This window comes from Oncorhynchus nerka, linkage group LG9a (assembly GCF_034236695.1).
Source record: "Oncorhynchus nerka isolate Pitt River linkage group LG9a, Oner_Uvic_2.0, whole genome shotgun sequence".
Classification (NCBI taxonomy): Eukaryota; Metazoa; Chordata; class Actinopteri; order Salmoniformes; family Salmonidae; genus Oncorhynchus; species Oncorhynchus nerka.
This window is the reverse complement of record NC_088404.1, coordinates 15,467,439-15,491,061: the sequence shown is the minus strand read 5'-3', so window position 1 is coordinate 15,491,061 and position 23,623 is coordinate 15,467,439. Positions and strand designations below refer to the sequence as shown.

Sequence of the window (23,623 nt, the reverse complement as noted above, 5' to 3'; positions counted from 1 at the left end):
GCGAGAGTCTTGAGAATAGGCCTACTAAAGGTTTAACTGTTCAGTGTGTGGTTTACTCTTTACATGTGAGCATTATTGGAATCATACATTGACTCTTGGGGGTGAGATATCAATATTGACGTCAGTATCTGAGTTGTGGGAGGGCCCACATTGCTATTTCAATTATTATATACAGGCCTATCAGGAATCAAGCTAAGACCCAAGTGCTGACTGTGTGAAGTAACAATGTTTATTGTAACAGGGGCAGGCAAATGGCAGGTCAAGGCAGGCAGGGATCGATAATCCAGAGTAGAGGCCAAGGTACAAAATGGCAGGCAGGCTCAGGTCAGGCAGAGGTCGAGGCCAAGGTCATTAACCAGGAGGCCGAGAAAAAGAGACTGGGGAAAAACAGGAGCAGAGACAAAACTTGGACAAACAAGACACTGGAGCCAAGAGAATCGCAATACCACGGGAACCTGCAGAGACTTAACCAGCAGGAACTGGATCGTCTCATTGTGGTTCCCCGACACTCGTAGGTTGACGGGGGTGGTCTGGTGCGTGACCCAGCCAATAGAGCGCCCGTCCAGCGCTCTAACTCCCATGGGAATGGAGAGGGGTTGACTACCTCGGACGCCAGTTTAACAGCCATGAGACACATATCGCCTCCGAGTCGATGAGTACCAGGAGAGACTTGAACTGGTCGCCCCACAGCAGGGTGGCATGGAGTGGACTCACTCCAACAAATGAGATGTGTCTCTTGAAGGGGTGATGGCGTTGCTACCAGCCGGGTTACAGAGGGGCTGGGAGGTTACCGTCGTGGTCGTGTGCCTAGTAGGCAACCCACAGAATTTTTCACGCAATGCGTCCAAAGCTAGGTCATGATGTTCTGCCACGGCCTGGAACCCTTCCATCAGACCGCGAAGCAACTCCTCATGCCTACCAATGGTGGCTCCTTTGGAGGAGATGGCGTTGCGGAGGTGGTCCAAGTCTGCTGGGTCAGTCATGGCCAGTTTGTACCATCAGGAATCAAGGTAAGACCCAAGTGTAGACTGTGTGAAGTAACAATGTTTATTGTAACAACAGGGGCAGGCAAATGACAGGTTAAGGCAGGCAGGGGTCGATAATCCAGAGTAGGGCCAAAGTACAGGACGGGAGACAGGCAGAGGTCAAGGTCAAAGAACAGGAGGACAAGAAAAAGAGAAGATTGGGGGAAAACCAGGAGCAGAGACAAAACGCTGGTTGACTTGAACAAACTGGCACAGACAGACAGAAAACACAGGTGTAAATACCCAGAGGATAAGTGGGGAAGATGGGCGACACCTGGAGGGGGTGGAGACAAGCACAAGGACAGGTGAAACAGATCAGTGTGTGACAAGGCCCTGATTTGTCATAGAGGTGCCCAGGTCCCCTAGTCTTGTTGCAATTTGCCAGTGAGCTAATAGACCTGAGCAAAACATTAACACTGCCGGATGTAATGTAAAGGCCACAAAAGGTTAAATGGTACAAGACCCAGAGCATAGAGGCTCCAGGGGCCTAAAGCACACAAGAGCTGGATCATATGTAGGTATAGAATCTTAATTTGATCATCCTGTTGCAGGAACGGTCCTACAGTTTTTGGGATGTTGTGTTGTAGATGTGGTAGTTGAGTAGGGGCCTGAGGGCACACAGCTAGTGTGTTGGGAAATCTGTTATGAATATATTGTAATTGTTTGGGGATCCATAATAAACCCCAGGAAGAGTAGCTGCTGCCTTGGCAGAAACTAATGGGGATCCATAAACCCCAGGAAGAGTAGCTGCTGCCTTGGCAGGAACTAATGGTGATCCATAATAAATACAAATACTCACACCACTCCCAGATAGTCCTAACAAAATTTGCAAAGAAGGCATTGTTTCTTTTTGACCATTTTAATTGAAAACGATCACAGTAAGATACTTAATTGTAACCCAGAAATGATTTGATATTGAGATAATGGCTGTATTGGACCTTCCATTTATGTTATAGTTCATACTATAGTTCACATTTCTTGTTGCTGCAGGATCACTTACTTGTGAGAAAATGATCAAATTAAGATCCCTCATCTGTAGGACAGATGCAGAGAAAGATGACGGTGGTTTCCAGGGTAACAGTGAAGTAGCAGGACTATAAAGTCAGGTGAGTGGCACGGGGCCAGAATCCCTGTCCCAAGGGGGTCACACTTAGTGACTACGTTAATGAGCTTTTCAAAAGGGCCATTTGGTCTCATTAAGGCCCCACCAACCTTGTGATTATAACTATTTACTTGAGTGAAAGGACAGCGGGCTGTTTCTGTCTGTCGTCAACTTGCTCCCCAAATTGCATTGTGCAAGTTTTACAAAATAATTTCCGGAAAACTCCTTGAGCAGTGTGCTATTGTCAGCGTCAGCGGTGTATAGGTGAGGACTGAATCAAGCGCAGGAAACAGAACTGAGTAAAAAATAACGTAGTTTACTCGGGGAAAATAAACAGTACAATAAATCCACATAGGGATAACAAACCCTAAACCGCAAGACTAACACATAACAGAAACAATCAAGCACAACACATACTGGGAACCAGAGGGTTAAATAGGGAAATAATAATAACGTAATGGGAACCAGGTGTGTACACTCAAGACATAACAAATGGAAACAGAAACATGGATCGGTAGCAGCTAGAAAGCCGGTGACGACGAGCGCCGAACACCGCCCGAACAAAGAGAGGCACCAACTTCGGTGGAAGTCGTGACAGCTATACAGTGCCGTGAGAAGGTATTCACGTCTTGACTTTGTCCACATTTTGTTGTGTTACAGCCTGAATTTAAAATGTATTAAATTGAGATTGGTGGTTACTAGCCTCCACACAATACCCCATAATGGTTTTCTAAATGTTTACAAATGAATTAAAAATTACAAGCTGAAATATCTTGAGTCAATAAGTAATTAACATAATTTTTGAATGACTAACTCATCGTGGTACCCCACACATACACTTGTCTGTAAGGTCCCTCAGTCAAGCAGTGAATTTCAAACACAGATTCAGCTACAAAGACCAGGGAGATTTTACCCATCTACCAATAGGGGCATCTATTGGTAGAAGGGTAAATAAAATAAAGCAGACATTGAATATCCCTTTGAGCATGGTGAAGTTATTAATTACACTTTAGATGGTGTATCAATACACCCAGTCACTACAAAGAGATAGGCGTCCTTCCTAACTCAGTTGCCAGAGAAGAAGGAAACCACTCGGGGATTTCACCATGAGGCCAATGGTGACTTTAAAACAGTTACGGCGTTTAATGGCTGTGATAGGAGAAAACTGAGGATGGATCAACAACATTGTAGTGACTCCACAATACTTACCTAATTGACAACGTGAAAAGAATGAAGCCTGTCCAGAATAAAAAATATTACAAAACATCTATCCTGTGTGCAACAAGGCACTAATACCGCAAAACATTTTGCAAAGCAATTCACTTTTTGTTTTGAATACAAAGTGTTATATTTGGAGCAAATCCAATACAACACATTACTGAGTACCACTCTCCACATTTTCAGCCACAGTGGTGGCTGTATTATGTTATGGGAATGTGCTTAATCATTATTAAGGACTGGGGATTAAGCACAGGCAAAATCCTACAGGAAAACCTTGTTCAGTCTGCTTTCCACCAGATACTGGGAAATAAATGCAATAACCTAAAACACAAGCCCATATCTACACTGGTGTTGCTTACCAAGAAAACAGTGAATGTTCCTGAGTGGCCAAGTTAGTTTTGCCTTAAATCTTTACTGATCAAAAATATAAACTCAACATGCAACAATTTTACTGAGTTACAGTTCATATAAGGAAATCAGTATATTGAAATAAATTCATTAGGCCCTAATCTATGTATTTCACATAACTGGGCAGGGGCGCAGCCATGGGTAACTGGCCTATGCCCTCCCAGGCCCACCCAAAGTTAACATTATGTTTTCGAATATCATCCCCAAGAGGTAAAATATATAGTGAAAACAATAGTGGTCCTAAAACGGAACCTTGAGGAACACCGAAATGTACAGTTGATTAGTTCTAGTGCTCTAGTTCTAGTGCTCTAGTTCTTGTGTTACAGTTCTAGTGTTCTAGTTTTCTAGTTATAGTGTTCTAGTGCCCTAGTTCTAGTCTTCTAGTTCTAGTGCTCTAGTTCTTGTGTTCTAGTTCTAGTGCTCAAGAACTTGGGTTCAAGTTATAGTGCTCTAGTTCTAGTGCTCTAGTTCTAGTTCTTGTGTTCTAGTGTTCTAGTGTTCTAGTTTTAGTGTTCTATTTCTAGTGTTCCAGTTCTTGTGTTCTAGTGTTATAGTTCTAATGTTCTAGTATTTTACTTCTAGTGTTCTACTTTTTGTGTTCTAGTGTTCTAGTTCTAGTTATCTAGTTCTAGTGCTCTAGTTCTAATGTTCTAGTTCTTGTGCTCTCGTTCTAGTGTTTTAGTTCTAGTATTCTAGTGTCCTAGTTCTAGTGTTGTAGTTCTTGTGAGCTTTTTCTAGCGCTCTAGTTGTAGTGTTCTAGTTCTAGTGCTTTAGTTCTAGTCTTCTAGTTCTAGTGGTCTATTGTTCTAGTTCTAGTGTTCTAATTCTTGTGTTCTGGTTCTAGTGTTCTAGTTCTAGTTTTCTAGTTCTAGTGCTCTAGTTCAAGTGTTCTAGTTTTCATGCTCCTAGTTCTAGTGTTCTAGTTCTAGTGCTATCGTTCTAGTGTTTTAGTTCTAGTGTTTTAGTTCTAGTGTTCTAGTGTTCTGGTTCTAGTGTTATATTTCCTGTGCTCTTATTCTTGTGTTCCAGTTTTCTAGTTCTAGTGTTCTGGTTCTAGTGTTCTAGTTATTGTGCCCTAGTTCTAGTGTTCTTGTTCTAGTGCTCTAGATCTAGTGTTCTAGTACCTGTGTTCTAGTTCTAGTGTTATAGTTCTAGTTTTCTAGTGTTCTAGTTCTAGGGTTCTAGTTCTACTGCTTTAGTTATAGTGTTCCAGTGTCCTGGTTCTATTATTCTACTAGTTATTGTGCCCTAGTTCTAGTGTTCTTGTTCTAGTGCTCTAGATCTAGTGCTCTAGTTCTAGTGATCTAGTTCTAGTGCTCTAGTTCTAGTGTTCTAGTGTTCTAGTTCTTGTGTTTTAGTTCTAGTTTTCTAGCTCTAGTTCAAGTGTTCTAGTGCTCTAGTTCAGGTGGTCCGGTGTTCTAGTTCTAGTGCTCTAGTTCTAGCGTTCTAGTGTTCTAGTTCTAGTGTTCTAGTTCTAGTGTTTTAGTTCTAGTGCTCTAGTTGTTGTGTTATAGTGCTCTAGTTCAAGTGTCCTAGTGCTCTAGTTCTAGTGTTCTAGTTCTAGTGTTCCATTTGTCTTTTTCTAGTGCTCTAGTTTCAGTGTTCTAGTTCTCATGCCCTGGTTCTAGTGTTGTAGTTCTAGTGCTGTAGTTCTAGTGTTCTAGTTCTAGTGCTCTAGTTATAGTTTTTTAGTTGTGGTGTTCTAGTTTTCTAGCTTTAGTGTTCTAGTTCTTGTAACCTCATTCTAGTGCACTAGTTCTAGAGCTCAAGTTCTTGTGTTCAAGTTCTAGTGCTCTAATTCTTTTGTTCTAGTTCTAGTGTTCTAGTTCTTGTGTTCTAGTTTTCTAGTTATAGTGTTCTTGTTCTATATTTTTGTTCTAGTGCCCACTTTCTAGTGTTCTAGTTCTAGTGCACTAATTCTGGTGTTCTAGTTCTAGTGTTCTAGTGTTCTGGTTCTATGCTCTAGTTCTAGTGTTCTAGTGTTCTAGTTCTAGTGTTCTAGATCTTGTGTTTTAGTTGTAGTTCTCTAGCTATAGTTCAAGTGTTCTAGTGCTCTAGTTCTAGTGTTCCGGTGTTCTAGTTCTAGTGCTTTAATTCTAGTGTTCTAGTTTTCTAGTTCTAGTGTTCTAGTTCTAGTGTTCTAGTTCTAGTGTTCTAGTTATTGTACCCTAGTTCTAGTCTTCTTGATCCAGGGCACTAGATCTAGTGTTCTAGTTCCAGGGCTCTAGTTATTGTGTTCTAGTGTTCTAGTTCTAGTGTTCTAGTGCTAGTGCTCTAGATCTAGTGTTCTTATACTAGTTCCCTAGTTCTACTGCTCTAGTTCTACTGTTCTAGTTCTAGTGCTCTAGTTCTAGTGCTCTAGTTGTAGTGTTCGGGTTCTAGTGACCTAGTTCTAGTGCTCCATTTCTTGTGTTCTATTGCTAGTGCTCTAGTTCTTGTGTTCTAGTTCTAGTGTTCCAGTTCTTTTGTTCTAGTTCTAATGCCCTATTTCTTGTGTTTTAGTTCTAGTGCACTAGTTTTAGTGTTGTCGTAATAATAGTCTAGTTCCAGCATTCTAGTTCTAGTTCTAGTGCTCTGATTCTTTTGTTCTAGTTCTAGTGTTCTAGTTATTGTGATCTAGTGTTCTATATCTAGTGCACTAGTTATAGTGTTTTAGTGTTCTTGATCTTGTGTTATACATCTAGTTCTAGTGCTCTAGTTCTAGGTAGTTCTAGTGTTCTAGGGCTCTGGTTCTAGTGTTCTCATTCTTGTGCTCTAGTTCTAGTGTTCTAGTGTTCTATGTCCAGTGTTCTAGTTCTAGTGTTCTATTTCTAGTGCTATAGTTATTGTATTTTAGTTATAGTGCCCTAGATCTAGTGTTCTAGTACTAGTGCCCTGGTTTTCCTCCTCTATTTCTAGTGTTCTACTTCTAGTGTTCTAGATCTATTTTTCCAGTACTAGCTCCCTTGTCCTACTGGTCTAGTTCTAGTGTTACGTTCTAGTTCTAGTGCTCAGGTTCTAGTTTTCTAGTTCTGGTGTTCTGGTTCTAGTGTTCTAGTTTTAGTACTCCATTTTTTTGTGTTATTCTGCTAGTGCTCTAGTTATTGTGTTTTAGTGTTCTAGTTCTATTGTTCTAGTTTTCTAGTGCAAGTGCTCCAGTTCTAGTGCTCTATTTCTAATATTCTAGATCTAGTGTTATAATGTTCTAGTTCTTGTGCTATAGTTCTAATGTTCTAGCTCTATTTCTCTAATTCTAGTGTTCTAGTTCTTGTGTTCTTGTTCTATTGCTTTAGTGCTAGTGTTCTATTGTTCTAGTTCTAGTGCTCTAGTTATTGTGTTCTAGTGCCCTAGTTCTAGTGTTCTAGTTCTATTGTTCTAGTTTTCTAGTGCAAGTGCTCCAGTTCTAGTGCTCTATTTCTAATATTCTAGATCTAGTGTTATAATGTTCTAGTTCTTGTGCTATAGTTCTAATGTTCTAGCTCTATTTCTCTAATTCTAGTGTTCTAGCTCTAGTTCTCTAGTTCTTGTGTTCTTGTTCTATTGCTTTAGTGCTAGTGTTCTATTGTTCTAGTTCTAGTGCTCTAGTTATTGTGTTCTAGTGCCCTAGTTCTAGTGTTCTAGTTTTAGTGCTCCAGTTCTTGTGTTCTAGTTCTAGTGCTCTAGTCCCTGTGTTCTAGTTCTAGTGTTCTAGTTCTTGTGCTCTAGTGTTCTAGTTCCTGCGTTCTAGTTCTAGTGTTCTATCTCTAGTGCTCTGGTTCTGGAATTCTATTTCTAGTCTTCTAGTTCTAGTGCTCTAGTTCTCGTGCTCTAGAACATTCTTGGGCTTGCTTTCCTTTTTTGTTTTCTTCTCAACCTCTAAAGGTAATAATATTTTATGCTGCCCTTTTTTGGGAATACTGTGTGTTCATGCTAGTCTGATCTCCAGTGTCATCTCAGGTGGAAGTTGTCCCCCTCAAATCACATAACTTTAGTCTGACTTTGGGAATGGCTTGTAGAATTGAATACGTGACTGCTGCATGATGTAAGTGGTGGAATTTCAAATGTAATTCTGATGTCATGCTAGTTTATTGTGCTCGTAAATGTTTGATGAACGGCGAGGAGTCACTCTGTGCGGCCCACCTGAAATTCCTGGACTGCCCGTGGTTTGTGGGGGGAAGGAAGGGCTTTTAAAAATATTTCCCCTGAATGAACAGTCAGAGAGAGGCCACTGGCCTTGGGCACACGTGAAGCAGCTGGAACAGACGAGCTCACACACTCTCTCTCTCTCAATTCAATTCAATTCAATTCAAGGGCTTTATAGCATGGGAAACATGTGTTAACATTGCCAAAGCAAGTGAGGTAGACAACATACTAAGTGAATATATAAAGTGAAAAACAACAAAAATTAACAGTAAACAGTACACATACAGAAGTTTCAAAACAGTAAAGACATTACAAATGTCATATTATATATATATATATACAGTGTTTTAACAATGTACAAATGGTTAAAGGACACAAGATAAAATAAATAAGCATAAATATGGGTTGTATTTACAATGGTGTTTGTTCTTCACTGGTTGCCCTTTTCTCGTGGCAACAGGTCACAAATCTTGCTGCTGTGATGGCACACTGTGGAATTTCACCCAGTAGATATGGGAGTTTTTCTCTCTCTCTCTCCCCCTTTCTCTCTCTCCCCCTTTCTCTCTCTCTCCTCTCTCTCTCTCTCCCCCTTTCTCTCTTTCTCTCTCTCTCTCCCTTTCTCTCTCTCTCTCTCCTCCTCCTCTCTCTCTCTCCCCCTTTCTCTCTCTCTCTCCCCCTTTCTCTCTCTCTCTCCTCCTCCTCCCTCTCTCTCCCCCTTTCCCCTCTCTCTCTCTCTCTCTCTCTCTCTCTCTCATCCCTCTCTCTCCCCCTTTCTCTCTCTCGCTCTCCCTTCAACACTCTCTCCCACACACCTTTACCCACACAGACCTCTACCATCACACACCTCAACCATCACACACCTCAACCATCACACACCTCTCCCATCACAGACCTCTACCATCACAGACCTCTCCCATCACAGACCTCTCCCATCACAGACCTCTACCATCACACACCTCTCACACACTCTCCCATCACACCTCTCCCATCACACACCTCTACCATCACACACCTCTACCATCACACACCTCTACCATCACAGAACTCTCCCATCACACACCTCTCCCATCACACACCTCTACCATCACACAACTCTACCATCACACACCTCTCCCATCACACACCTCTCCCATCACACACCTCAACCATCACACACCTCTCCCATCACACACCTCAACCATCACACACCTCAACCATCACACACCTCTCCCATCACACACCATTCCCATCACACACCTCTACCATCACACACCTCTACCATCACACACCTCTACCATCACACACCACTCCCATCACAGACCTCTCCCATCACACACCTTTCCCATCACAGACCTCTACCATCACACACCTCAACCATCACACACCTCAACCATCACACACCTCTCCCATCACACACCTCAACCATCACACACCTCAACCATCACACACCACTCCCATCACACACCTCTCCCATCACACACCTCTACCATCACAGACCTCTACCATCACACACCTCTACCATCACAGACCTCTCCCATCACACACCTTTCCCATCTCAGACCTCTACCATCACACAACTCTACCATCACACACCACTCCCATCACACACCTCTACCATCACACACCTCTCCCATCACACACCTCTACCATCACACACCTCTACCATCACACACCTCTACCATCACACACCACTCCCATCACACACCACTCCCATCACACACCTCTCCCATCACACACCTCTCCCATCACACATCTCTCCCATCACACACCTCTACCATCACGCACCTCTCCCATCACACACCTCTACCACCACAGACCTCTACCATCACAGACCTCTCCCATCACACACCTCTACCATCGCAGACCTCTCCCATCACAGATCTCTACCATCACAGACCTCTACCATCACACACCTCTACCATCACAGACCTCTACCATCACACACCTTTACCATCACACACCTCTACCATTCCACACCTCTCCCATCACACACCTCTCCCATCACACAACTCTACCATCACACACCCCTTCCTCCCAGACCCAGAGTCGTCTCCACTCTCCAGTCGTCTCCACTCTCCAGTCGTCTCCACTCTCCAGTCGTCTCCACTCTCCATTCGTCTCCACTCTCCAGTCGTCTCCACTCTCCAGTCGTCTCCACTCTCCAGTCGTCTTCTCTCTCCATTCGTCTCCACTCTCCAGTCGTCTCCACTCTCCAGTCGTCTCCACTCTCCATTCGTCTCCACTCTCCAGTCGTCTCCACTCTCCATTCGTCTCCACTCTCCAGTCGTCTCCACTCTCCAGTCGTCTCCACTCTCCAGTCGTCTCCACTCTCCAGTCGTCTCCACTCTCCACTCGTCTCCACTCCCCACTCGTCTCCACTCCCCAGTCGTCTCCACTCTCCAGTCGTCTCCACTCTCCACTCGTCTCCACTCTCCAGTCGTCTCCTCTCTCCAGTCGTCTCCACTCTCCACTCGTCTCCACTCTCCACTCGTCTCCACTCTCCACTCGTCTCCACTCTCCAGTCGTCTCCACTCTCCACTCGTCTCCACTCTCCACTCTCCACTCGTCTTCACTCTCCACTCGTCTCCACTCGTCTCCACTCTCCAGTCGTCTCCACTCTCCACTCGTCTCCACTCTCCACTCGTCTCCACTCTCCTGTCATCTCCACTCTCCACTCGTCTTCACTCTCCACTCGTCTCCACTCGTCTCCACTCGTCTCCACTCTCCACTCGTCTCCACTCTCCAGTCGTCTCCACTCTCCATTCGTCTCCACTCTCCAGTCGTCTCCACTCTCCAGTCGTCTCCACTCTCCAGTCGTCTCCACTCTCCACTCATCTCCACTCTCCAGTCGTCTCCACTCTCCACTCGTCTCCACTCTCCACTCGTCTCCACTCTCCACTCGTCTCCACTCGTCTCCACTCTCCAGTCGTCTCCACTCTCCACTCGTCTCCACTCTCCACTCGTCTCCACTCGTCTCCACTCTCCACTCGTCTTCACTCTCCACTCGTCTCCACTCGTCTCCACTCTCCACTCGTCTCCACTCTCCAGTCGTCTCCACTCTCCACTCGTCTCCACTCTCCACTCGTCTCCACTCTCCTGTCATCTCCACTCTCCACTCGTCTTCACTCTCCACTCGTCTCCACTCGTCTCCACTCGTCTCCACTCTCCACTCGTCTCCACTCTCCAGTCGTCTCCACTCTCCATTCGTCTCCACTCTCCAGTCGTCTCCACTCTCCAGTCGTCTCCACTCTCCAGTCGTCTCCACTCTCCACTCATCTCCACTCTCCAGTCGTCTCCACTCTCCACTCGTCTCCACTCTCCACTCGTCTCCACTCGTCTCCACTCTCCAGTCGTCTCCACTCTCCAGTCGTCTCCACTCTCCACTCGTCTCCACTCTCCAGTCGTCTCCACTCTCCACTTGTCTCCACTCTCCACTCGTTACACACATTTGATGTGAACAGCCCAATTCTATCTCTTATTATCACTTCTATATGGTTTCAGCCAACTAATTGGCTAGTGTAGCTCTGCTCTGACAGAGGCATGCAGCGGTCAGCCAGACCGACATAGTGTGATACCATCTGGGGCAGGCTGGGATCAGCACAACATGGGTGGCTGATCTAGATACATCACTAACGATCAACGCCCAAAGACACTTGCTGCACTTGGCTGCATTGTCACAAAACGAATGCTGTGCGGTGCCCCCCTGGCTAGCATGATAGCGAAAGCCAAACCCCCTCTCTCCCTATTTCTCGCCCTCTCTCTCTCTCTCTCTGTCTCTAGTGGTCTGTAGATGCCTGCCTGATGGACAACTATTTTTCTTCTAGTCTCTTAAATAAGTCAGAGTTTCACAGCTCAGAGCTTCATCAAAACAGAGCATGAAAGGTTGATGGAGTTTAATGTATTATCTGGCAGGAATTCAAGTTGTGAGCGGTTTTGGGTTTTCTCAGGCTCTTTTCTGTGTTTGACCTGGACTCACCACCCGGTGCAGCACAGTGTGGCATACAGTGCTGTTAGAAACTAAACAGAGTAACAGATCCCCTCTCCTGCTGCTGCTAACGTATTACACACACAAACACTGCTAACGAGGCATGCTGGGACACCTCTCCCACTGTGCAACTGATGTTGTGTGTCGGGGCAGCACATAGCATGGTGTTGTGGTGGTGTTGTGGTGTTGTTGTGATGTGGTGTTGCGGTGATGATGTGGTGTGGTGTTGTGGTGCGGTGCGGTGTTGTGGTGGTGTGGTGCCGTGTTGCGGTGGTGCGGTGTTGCGGTGGTGTTGCGGTGTTGTGGTGGTGTGGTGTGGTGTTGCGGTGGTGTTGCGGTGTTGCGGTGTTGCGGTGGTGTTGCAGTGTTGTGGTGTTGCGGTGGTGTTGCGGTGGTGTTGTGGTGGTGTTGCGGTGTTGTTGCGGTGGTGCGGTGGTGTTGTGGTGGTGTTGCGGTGTTGTGGTGTTGTGTTTTTTAGTAGCTACTATCTTGTCTCATCGCTACAACTCCCGTACGGCTCGGGAGAGACGAAGGTTGAAAGTCATGCGTCCTCCGATACACAACCCAACCAATCCGCACTGTTTCTTAACAGAGCGCGCATCCAACCCAGAAGCCAGCCGCACCAATGTGTCGGAGGAAACACCGTGCACCTGGCAACCTTGGTTAGCGCGCACTGTGCTCGGCCCGCCACAGGAGTCGCTGGTGTGCGATGAGACAAGGATATCCCTACCTGCCAATTGTGCTTCGCCCCACGGACCTCCCGGTTATGACAGAGCCTGGGCGCGAACCCAGAGTCTCTGATGGCACAGCTGGCACTGCGGTACAGCGCCCCTTAACCACTGCGCCACCCGGGAGGTCTGTTTCTCCTCCATTTCAGCAACAAAACAATAACAAAGGTGCTGGGGTGAACATTGGCGCTGTTTCCCCTAATACAGATAACATCTTTCACAACGAATAATGGCTGTTTCTTTGCTTTCTTGTTTTACAGAAATCTCCTGGACAGAGACACATTCTCCAAATCAGACCCAAGTAAGATTGTCTTTTATACACGCATTTACACACACACACACACACACACACACACACACACACACACACACACACACACACACACACACACACTCTTATTCTCTCTTGTTTTCTCTGGCCCTCTCTCTTCCCCCTGTGAATTAGTGTGCATTTGCATATGCCAGATGTCGTATTTGTCATTGTAATCTGAACTCTGGCTCTACTTGACTGAGCAGAAACAGTCTGTCCTTGTGTACACCAGCCATAGGATTCCTCTGCTGCTTATTCCCTGCTGATTCTAGAAATCTTCAAAATCATGACATTTTAGTCATGTTTCTGGATTTTTGCCTAACCTTAACCAGCCATATCTGTCATAGAGATGAAGGGATGTCTGTGGTCTGTGGTGTGTAGATAAGTACATCCTTAAAATTAGGACATTTGGCCCTCTGAAGGAGATGTGGTCAGACTCAGCACTAGCAATGAGGGAGGACTCTGATCCGAGAGGCCTACTGGCTGGTTGGCTTGCTAGAGGCTGGCTGGGCAGCTGGCTGGCTGGAGGCTAGCTGACTGGCTCGAGGCTGGTTGGCTGGAGGCTGGCTGGCTGGGTGGCTGGCTGGCTGGCTGTCTGGCTGGCTGTCTGGCTGGAGGCTGGCTGACTGGCTGGAGGCTGGCTGGCTGGCTGGCTGGCTGGCTGGCAGGAGGCTGGCTGGCTGGCTGGAGGCTGTAGCATGTTTATCCAAGGAGGTACTTGTGCTGTGTCCATGTCTCTGATGTGCTGACGGTACTGACCCCAGTCACACAGCATTATACCTCCTCAGCACTGCACTGCAAGCCAGGGGGCCCAAGACGCGCACACACACACACACACACACACACACACACACACACACACACACACACACACACACACACACACACACACAAACGCACAGTCACAAACACACACACAAACACATGCACACCGGGTTGGGTAGGTTACTTACTAAATGTAATCTGTTACAGTTACTAGTTACTTGTCCAAAATTGTCACGAGTAACCTAACTTTTCGATTATCCAAACTCAGTAACGTAATCTAATTACTTTCAGTTACTTTTAGATTATTTTATCTTAAGAAGCATACAAAGAAGACAAAAATGTATATTACCAATTGAACGACATCTTTTTAAACAATAAGGCACGAGGGGTTGTGGTAAATGGCCAATATATGCACTTATGCACCACGCAACGCGGAGTGCCTGGATACAGCCCTTAGCCTTGGTATAGTGGCCATATACCACAACCCCTGATGTGCCTTATTGCTATTATAAACTGCTTACCAACCTAATTAGAGCATTACAAATTCATGTTTTGTCATAACCATGGTATACAGTCTAATATACCACGGCCTTCAGCCAATCAGCATTCAGGGCTCGAACCACCCAGTTTATAATACCATATAAATCAATGTTAGAGTTTACATAGCTGGCCATAAATGGATGTTGCATTTTACTTTATGGGTTGGTTATGTAGGCTTGAGTGAGAAAGTTACAGACCCACTAATATCATACCCTCCAAGACATGCTAACCTCTCGTCATTACAATATCAGGGGAGGTCAGCATTTTATTTTTTTGGGGGGGGTGATATTTATGACCCTGTACCTTTCTCACTCATCATTATTCACAATTCATTCAGGATTACCCCGTAATCCCAGTAGTGTAACATTTGATAAAATACTTTGTGAATTTCACCAGGTTCATATATTAATATAGTATGCTGATTTGTTATTATGCATGCCGGCATCCTGGGAATCGGGGAGTGTGTACTTGTGTTTTGTCCTATCTGCTCATGCTCAAACCATTCTGATGCACTATGAGAGGTAGGGACGCTTTTTCTGTCATCTTCACAAAAGTTAGATTCCTTTAATCACAAAGTCATGACACACAGTGTTTTGTTCATGAAAAATGTTGGATATTTAGATATTTAGAGTTTATTTAGAGTTCTGAATTCAACATGTGGTTATTAGCTAGCTAACGTATTGTATGTGCAAACGATGGTTAGCTCCTTGACTGAACCCAGTCCTTTGTATTGTGTGTCTGTTGTAGAAAGAGGCGATGATTGGCAGGACATATTTGTGCTCTACAAATGTATTTTCTTTTGTATGCAGGTATGTGGTTTTAATCTATATATCCATCAATCTATACCCAATACCCCATAATGACAAAGCCAAAACAGGTTTTTCATTTTTTTTTCAAATGTATTAAAAATGAAATGTAGGTATTCAGACACTTTGCTGTGAGACTCTAAATTTAGCTCAGGTGTGTCCTGTTTCCATTGATCATTCTTGAGATGTTTCGACAACGTTATTGGAGTCCACCTGTGGTAAATTCAAATCATTGGACATGATTTGGAAAGGCACACACCTGTCTATATAAGGTCCTACAGATGACAGTGCATGTCAGAGCAAAAACCAAGCCATGAGTGAAGGAATTGTCTGTAGAGTTCCGAGACAAGATTGTGTCGAGAAACAGATCTGGACAAGGGTACCAAAACATTTTTGCAGCATTGAAGGTCCCCAATAACATAATGGCCTCCATCATTCTTAAATGTAAGAAGTTTGGAACCACCAAGACTCTTCCTAGAGCTGGCCGTCCAGCCAAACTGAGAAATCGGTGGAGAAGGGCCTTGGTCAGGGAGGTGACCAAGAACCCAATGATCACTGACAGGGCTCCATAGTTCTACTGTGGAGATGAGAGAACCTTCCAGAAGGACCAACATCTCTGCAGCACACCACCAATCAGGCCTTTATGGTAGAGTGGCCAGACGGAAACCACTCCTCAGTAAAAGGTACATGACAGCCCTCTTAGAATTTGCCTAAGGACCCCTAAAGTACTCTAAGACCACAAGATTCTCTGGTCTGATGAAACCAAGATTGAACTCTTTGGCCTGAATGCCAAGTGTCACATCTGGAGGAAACCTGGTACCATCCCTACTGTGAAGCATGGTGGTGGCAGCATCATGCTGTGGGGATGTTTTTTAGTGGCAGGGACTGTGCGACTAGTCAAGATCGAGGGAAAGATGAACGCAGCAAAGAACAGAGCGATCCTTGATGAAATCCTTCTCCAGAGCGCTCATGATCTCAGACTGGGGCGAAGTTTCACCTTCCAACAGGACAACGACCCTAAGCACACAGCCAAGACAACGCAGGAGGGGCTTCGGGACAAGTCTCTGAATGTCCTGGAGTGGCCCAGCCAGAGCCTGGAACCCGATCGAACATCTCTGGAGAGACCTGAAAATAGCTGTGCAGCGACAGTCCCCATCCAACCTGACAGAGCTTGAGAGGATCTGCAGAGAAAAATGGGAGAAACTCTCCAAATACAGGTGTGCCAAGCTTGTAGTGTCATACCCAAGAAGACTAGAGGCTGTAATCGCTGTCAAAGGTGCTTCAACAAAGTACTGAGTAAAGGGTCTGAATACTTATGTAAATGGTATATTTTATAAAAACCTGTTTTTGCTTTGTCATTATGGGGTATTGTGTGTAGATTGATGAGGATTTGTTTTGTATTTATCCATTTTAAAACAAGGCTGTAGCGTATCAAAATGTGGAAAAAGTCAAGGAGCTCACTGTGTTAGCCTACTCTGTTGATGATTTTGTTGTCATGGACGACTGATTTCAGTTGAAAAATAAATGCTGCTCTCATGGAATGAAATATTTTGAGCACTACCGAAAAGTGCTATTTTTTATTGGAAAAATACCGTCCGTAACCTGCATTTGCTATAGGACTGTTGTTTAAGTTTTTGTTGGTGAAACTTTGATACCTCCATAATTTGCAGCTGTTTAAGTACATCAAAAGTGCTCTAGTTTGAGCATGTGATGTCCGTTTTTTTTATCAGCAGGAATTAGATTGAGCAATAAAAGCCTCTCTCGTGTTCTTCTTAAATTTAACTTGTTGTTGACAGTATGCACCACAATACCATGGAGATTAGAAGGGAGGAACGCCCTCAAAATTGTATTCCATAGACTGGGCTCCGCACTATGCAGCTGTTGCAAGAGCGCATTTTGTCACTGACTGTCCACTGGATGCAGAAACAATGATTGATAGGCAGCTTAAACTACCACATTATGTAAGGCACAAATAGCTAAATGAGAGAGCAGCAGTGTGATTCACATCAATGCGCTATGTAGATAACAGTAATATGTGATATCCACTAGGCTACACCACTGCTGTTGTCCTTACCTCCAAGCGTTTAGTGAAAAGGGATAATCTTCAGATGTAGACAGCATTCACACCATTGGAAGACATACACTATATTACCAAAAGTATTCGGAGACCCCATCAAATTAGTGGATTTGACTATTTCAGCCACATTCAGACAGCTGAACTCAACTGCATTACATGACGTTACATGACAGTATATTACACTACATTACACTACATACACAAATAATAACCACAACAGCCAGCTGGAACCCTATTTGACCACGAAAACATGCATGCCCTGGCCACTGAGGTAACTACTAGAGAATGGGCATTTCTCCAGAGCTCTTTACGCTAGCATACATACAGAGCTAGTGAGGGCAGGCAGAGTAGAATCACTCTTGTTGATTCTATGGACAGAGGCCATTGAAGCCCTCTCAAGGGAAGTGATCACGGTCAGTCAGGTGGAATGGGGGCTCTGACCCCTCTGATTCTGATGAGGTGTATTTTGATTTGAACATTTTAACACCCCTCCCCGTAGAGGGAATTGGCTCAGATTACAGTAGTTTGCGCCAGACTGTATTAAAACAGATGGTTTTGGGACACTAAATCTGTGCGTGTGTGTGTATTTTTAAACAAAATACATTCATAGCTGTTTATTTTGGTCCATATATTTGGGTGTATAAGCCATCAACCGTATGATAGGTCCAACAGTCAATTTCATGCTCTTGTAAAGGTCTGGGGTGGGGTTCAGATCCAGGGCCTCAAGCTTAATGATGAGCTTGGAAGGTGTTGAATGCTGAGCTATAGTCAATGAACAGCATTCTGACATAGGTATTCCTCTTTGTCCAGATGGGACAGTGTGCAGTGCGATGGCGATTGCATCGTCTGTGGGTCTATTGGGGTCGGTAAGCAAATTGAAGTGAGTCTAGGATGTCAGGTAGAGGTGATGTGATCCTTAACTAGCCTCTCAAAGAACTTCATGATGACAGAAGTGAGTGCTACGGTGCTATAGTCATTTAGTTCAGTTACCTTTGCTTTCTTGGGTACTGGAACAATGGTGGACAGCAGACCGGGATAGGGAGAGGTTGAATATGTCCGTAAAGACTCCAACCAGCTGGTCTGCGCATGCTCTGAGGATGCGGCTAGGGTTGCTGTCTGGGATGACAGCCTTGCAAGGGTAAACACACTTAAATGTCTTACTCACGTTGGCCACGGAGAAGGAGAGCCCACAGTCCTTGGTAGCAGGCTGCGTCGGTGGCACTGTGTTATCCTCAAAGTGGGCGAAGAAGGTGTTTAGCTTGTCCCGAAGCAAGACGTCAGTGTCCGTGACGTGGCTGGTTTTCCATTTGTAGTCCGCGATTGTCTCTAGACCCTGCAACATACGTCTTGTGTCTGAGCCGTTGAATTGCGACTCCACTTTGTCTCTATACTGATGTTTTGCCTGTTTGATTACCTTGCGGAGGGAATAACTTCACTGTTTACATTCTGCCATATTCCCAGTCACTTTGCCATTGTTAAATGCGGTGGTTCTCGCTTTCAGTTTTGCGCGAATGCTGCCATCTATCCATGGTTTCTGGTTAGGATAGGTTTTAATAGTCACAGTGGGTACAACATCTACTATACACTTCCTGATAAACTCAGTCACAGTATCAGTATAGTCGTCAATGTTATTATTGGAGGCTATCCGGAACATATCCCAGTCTTCGAGATCAGAACAATCTTGAAGCATGGATTCCGATTGGTCAGACCAGCGTTGAATAGTCCTGTTTCAGTTTCTGCCTGTAGGAAGGGATGAGTACAATGGAGTCATGGTCAGATTTGCCAAAAGGAGGGCGGGGGAGGACCTTATAGGCATCCCGGAAGTTGGAGTAGCAGTGGTCAAGTACTACAGTCAATATGTTGATAGAACTTGGGCATCCTTTTTCCCAAAATTGCTTTGTTAAAATCCCCAGCTACAATACATGTGGCCTCAGGATATGTAGTTTCCAGTTTGCATAATGTCCAGTGTAGTTCTTTGAGGGCAGTCGTGGTATCGGTTTGAGGGGGAATATACACAGCTGTGACGATAACCGAAGAGAATTATCTTGGGAGGTAATACAGACGACATTTGATTGTGAGGTATTCTATGTCGGGTGAACAAAAGGACTTGAGTTTCTGTATGTTATCACAATCACACCATGAGTCGTTAATCTTGAAACATACACCCCAACCCTTCCTCTTCCCAGAGAGATATGTATTCTTGTATAAATTCACGTGAGAGTGGATTCCCCTTAGCAGAGGGTTTCCCTAAGGCGTGCACATTTCAGTTTTTGTCCTAGCACTTACACAACTGATTCTCATCAAAGGCTTGATTACGAGTCTGATACTCTGTTAGTGCCTGGGAAATATGTCAAATGTGCACCCCTTGGGTCACCAGGACCAGGATTCAGAAACACTGCCTTAGCATTTTAGCACTTTCAACTCTGTTCCTTTTTTTTGTCATTTCTCTTTGAAAAATCTTCATTTCTGCCTGGGTGGCAGAGTTACACTGACATTTACATTAATTAGGAACAGAGCTTTCCTCTCATGATGTCATAGCCTAGGCGATAGAATGTTATCTTCCAGGATTTCTTATTCCGTGTTTCCCCCTGTTGTTTTTACTGCTGTTTCCTCTGTGTTTTAACTGCTGTTTTAACTGCTGTTTCCTCTGTGTTTTAAGTGCTGTTTCCTCTGTGTTTTAACTGCTGTTTCCTCTGTGTTTTAACTGCTGTTTCCTCTGTGTTTTAACTGCTGTTTCCTCTGTGTTTTAACTGCTGTTTCCTCTGTGTTTTAACTGCTGTTTCCTCTGTGTTTTAACTGCTGTTTCCTCTGTGTTTTAACTGCTGTTTCATCTGTGTTTTAACTGCTGTTTTAACTGCTGTTTCATCTGTGTTTTTACTGCCGTTTCCTCTGTGTTTTAACTGCTATCTTACACAGGCTTTTCCTTTTGTTTTCTTCCTCTCCTCTTGACAGTTTGTGTGCTGTACACTCAAGGAATCTCCAACAGGGAATGGAGAGAGGTGAGTTGAGGTGAGGGGGAAGAGGGTCCAAGGCTCTGTGAGTATTGCCTCACTCATTTTAAATCAATACAAACAGTGGCTGTTCCTCCTTCTCTCTTTCATTCTAGTTTAGTCGGACAGAGGTGATAGACAACACACTGAATCCAGACTTTGTCCGTAAATTCCTCCTGGACTACTTCTTTGAGGAGAGGCAGAATCTCCGCTTTGACCTGTGAGTATGCACGTGTGTATGTTTTGTTTAGAGAGGGTGAGTTAGTGAGGTGAGTTAGTGTGTGTACATGAGCATGCGTGGTTGAGAGAGAGTGATGCTGTGCGAGTCTGTAAGCACAAGTTGAGTTACGAATAAAGTATTTATAAAGTGAGAGAAGGGAGATGTAAGTGTTCAACTTTTAAATAAATAAAAATTCATAAGAATTTTGTTAACATTTCTTTATGAATTCCCCTAATAATAAGATGTTTTGTAACGTAATACGGTCATGGGGCAAAAGCTAAAAAGGTCCATATTGAAATACTCACGATGTTCATCATTTTTTGGAATTCATAAATGTATGTCAGTTAAATTGTGGTCTTATCTCAGAGCACATCATATGGTTTAGAATGACACCATTGGTCATTCTATACACTATGTATGTCACATAGTGTATGCTATAGCTTGGAAAATAAACACGTGGGTGACAACATCAAGCTGCTTGCCTCCAACATGAGGACGGTTTCCCACAGGAAATGTAGTCTGCTTCATGTTTGGTTTCCGTGCCGCAGTATAGCTGAGTGCCTGCCTTAGTGTTGAGTTGAAGAGAGTATGAGTAAGTGTGTGTTAAGTTTCAGAGACAGAGCGTGAGGGTGTGTGTGTGTTTGGGTTAGGAAGGGGGAGTTAGTGAGGATGATGAAGTGTGTGTTGGTAGCTTATAAGAATCTATTGTCAGTGTGTGAGCATCAGGCTGTATGACAATCTACACCGATGGCCCTCTAATGGCTCTCAGCAAAGAGTGGTTGCCGAGGCGCTCTCACAAACTCCCGTCACGCATGCACGCACGCACACACATACACACACGTACACACTCACACATACAGCTTCCCCCTACACACATAAGCCGCCCGAGGGCATCCTCTCTGACAAATATATATGTGTACTTTTTCCCTTGTCATTATATGAATCATTTATGAAGATTTGTGAGTGACCGAGGCAAAGACGAATAGTACATTAGGTACACCTGTTCATTCTGCCATCGACGGGCCCGGTTGCGTAACAATGTTCCCTAGTCTTATGGAATTACATCTGTACCAACATAGTACTGTATCATCTCTTTCAGCTGTGACATGGCACCTTGTCTGTAAAGACAATTATACACACCATCACACATGCACACACGTGCGGAGGCGCACCTACAGGCACACACACATGCGTGCACTCATGCACAGAAACAGGCACGCATACACACACGCAAAGTGAAAACACCTGAGCAATGGATTAAGGAAGGGGTATACTTTACTAGAATACAATGGGTTTCTTTTTGAAAAGCAGGTGGATACATTTCAGCACACAAGTTGTTTTTATAGTTTTATGGAGAAGCTACGTTCTTTTCAATGTCTGGTTGTTTATAACCGTCTGGTTGTTTATAACCATCTGGTTAGATGAGACTAAAATTTAGCTTTTTGGCCATCAAGGAAAATGCTATGTCTGGCGCAAAACTAACACTCTCATCACCCCAAGAACATCATCCCCACAGTGAAGCATGGTGGTGGCAGTATCATGCTGTGGGTTGCTTGTCTGGGAAACTGGTCAGGGACTGGTAAACTGGTCAGAATAGAAGAAATGATGGATGGAGCTAAATACAGGGAAATTCTTGAGGGAAACCTGTTTCAGTCTTCAAGAGATTTGAGACTGGGACGGAGGTTCACCTTCCAGCAGGACAATGACCCTAAGCATACTGATAAAGCAACACTCGAGTGGTTTAAGGGGAAACATTTAAATGTCTTGGAAGGGCCTAGTCAAAGCCCAGACCTCAATCCAATTGAGAATCTGTGGTATGACTTAAAGATTGCTGTACACCAGCGGAACCAATCCAACTTGAAGGAAGTTTTGCTTTGAAGAATGGGCAACAATCCCAGTGGCTAGATGTGCCAAGCTTATAGAGACATACCCCAAGGGACTTGCAATTGTAATTGCTGCAAAAGTTGGCGCTACAAAGTATTGACTTGGGGGGGGGGGGTGAATAGTTATGCACACTCAAGGTTTCAGTTTTTTTTGTCTTATTTCATGTTTGTTTCACAATGAAAAAATATTTTGCATCATCAAAGTGGTAGGCATGTTGTGTAAATCAAATGATGCAAACCCTCAAAAAATCTATTTTAATTCCAGGTTATAAGGCAACAAAATTGGTAACATGCCAAGGGGGGTGAATACTTTCGCAAGTCACTGTAATTGTCATAAATAATTGATTTTGAAAGGCTGGTGGAACCGTTCATAGAGGGTTAGAGGATGAAAGGGTTCTTGGTATAATCCTTCATAGAGGATTTTAAGAATAACCCTTCATAGAGAGTTCTAGATAGAACCATTCACAGGGGGTTCTATGAAGATCCCTACATAAAGTGTTGTAGGTAGAACCCTCCACATAGGGTTCTACCTACCACCAAAAAGGGTTCTACCTAAAACTCTCTATGAAGGGTACAAACTGAAGAACCCTACATGGTTCAATTTACCAGATTTTTTCTCTAAGAGTGTTTATACTTTTTTTATATACATTTATACTCAATAAAGTAGCTGTCAGCAAAGTCAGAGTTAGTAATGGGGGGAAAAAGTCAAGTGTGAGTGTTAGTTCACGAAAGGTAATTCTAATAAAAAAAAATATATATATTCTTTACTAGTTTTTTATTATGTGTCGTTTCCTGTTTCTCTCCAGGTATGACCTCGACTCGAAAAGCGACAACCTGTCTAAACATGTGAGTTGCCTTTTTCCTCTCCTGTATAAGCACTCTGTCTGTTCAGTAATTCTCTCATAGGACAAATACAGATAGTCTCTGGAACTCCTTCCAGTCCCAAACCATATCACAGACATGATGCCAGGTGATGCTAAGACCAAACTGCTAGTCTCTGGCTAGGCTACCACTGTAGTTCTATGGTGGCCGTGACTTTATCAAGAGCTCCTCTCTCCATCCGTCCACACATCCAGCAGAATAGCCCCAGCTCCCCTCGAAGCCCCCAGGCTAACACTGAAAGCACTGAGCACACAGAGTCACTCTCAGTATGATGACTGAGGACGCTTGGATGCTCCCTGTCGCCACTGCAGATGTGGGGGATTGGAGATATGGCACGCAGCGTTAGCTTGGCTTCCATTGTGTCTATCCACGTTTCCACGTTCTCTCCATACTAGCTGCCTGCCCGCCCACCCACGGCGCTAAAAATAAATGCGAACTGAAAACGCGTAAAAGTATAATATCTCTCTTGGCAGCATCCACCGATGCGAAGACGGGGATGGTAGGGAGACCCATCACAGCAGATGTTTTTCCCTGGCCATATTGTTTCCATACCTCCAGCTGATTGGACTGGGGAACGCTGACCACGTTTCACGGATAGAGA

At 44.4% G+C, this 23,623-nt stretch overlaps 1 protein-coding gene across 1 annotated transcript in view; it reads left to right on the top strand.

Annotated features, from left to right (window-relative positions):
• The window catches only part of LOC115134687 (copine-8-like), a 106,121-nt gene that overhangs the window by 3,265 nt on the left and 79,233 nt on the right, over positions 1-23,623 (top strand). The window contains exons 2-5 of the mRNA XM_065022358.1: positions 12,810-12,850; positions 20,000-20,046; positions 20,154-20,257; positions 22,947-22,986. Of these exons, the coding sequence (XP_064878430.1) occupies positions 12,810-12,850; positions 20,000-20,046; positions 20,154-20,257; positions 22,947-22,986 (232 nt within the window). The remainder of the gene's footprint in view (positions 1-12,809; positions 12,851-19,999; positions 20,047-20,153; positions 20,258-22,946; positions 22,987-23,623) is intronic.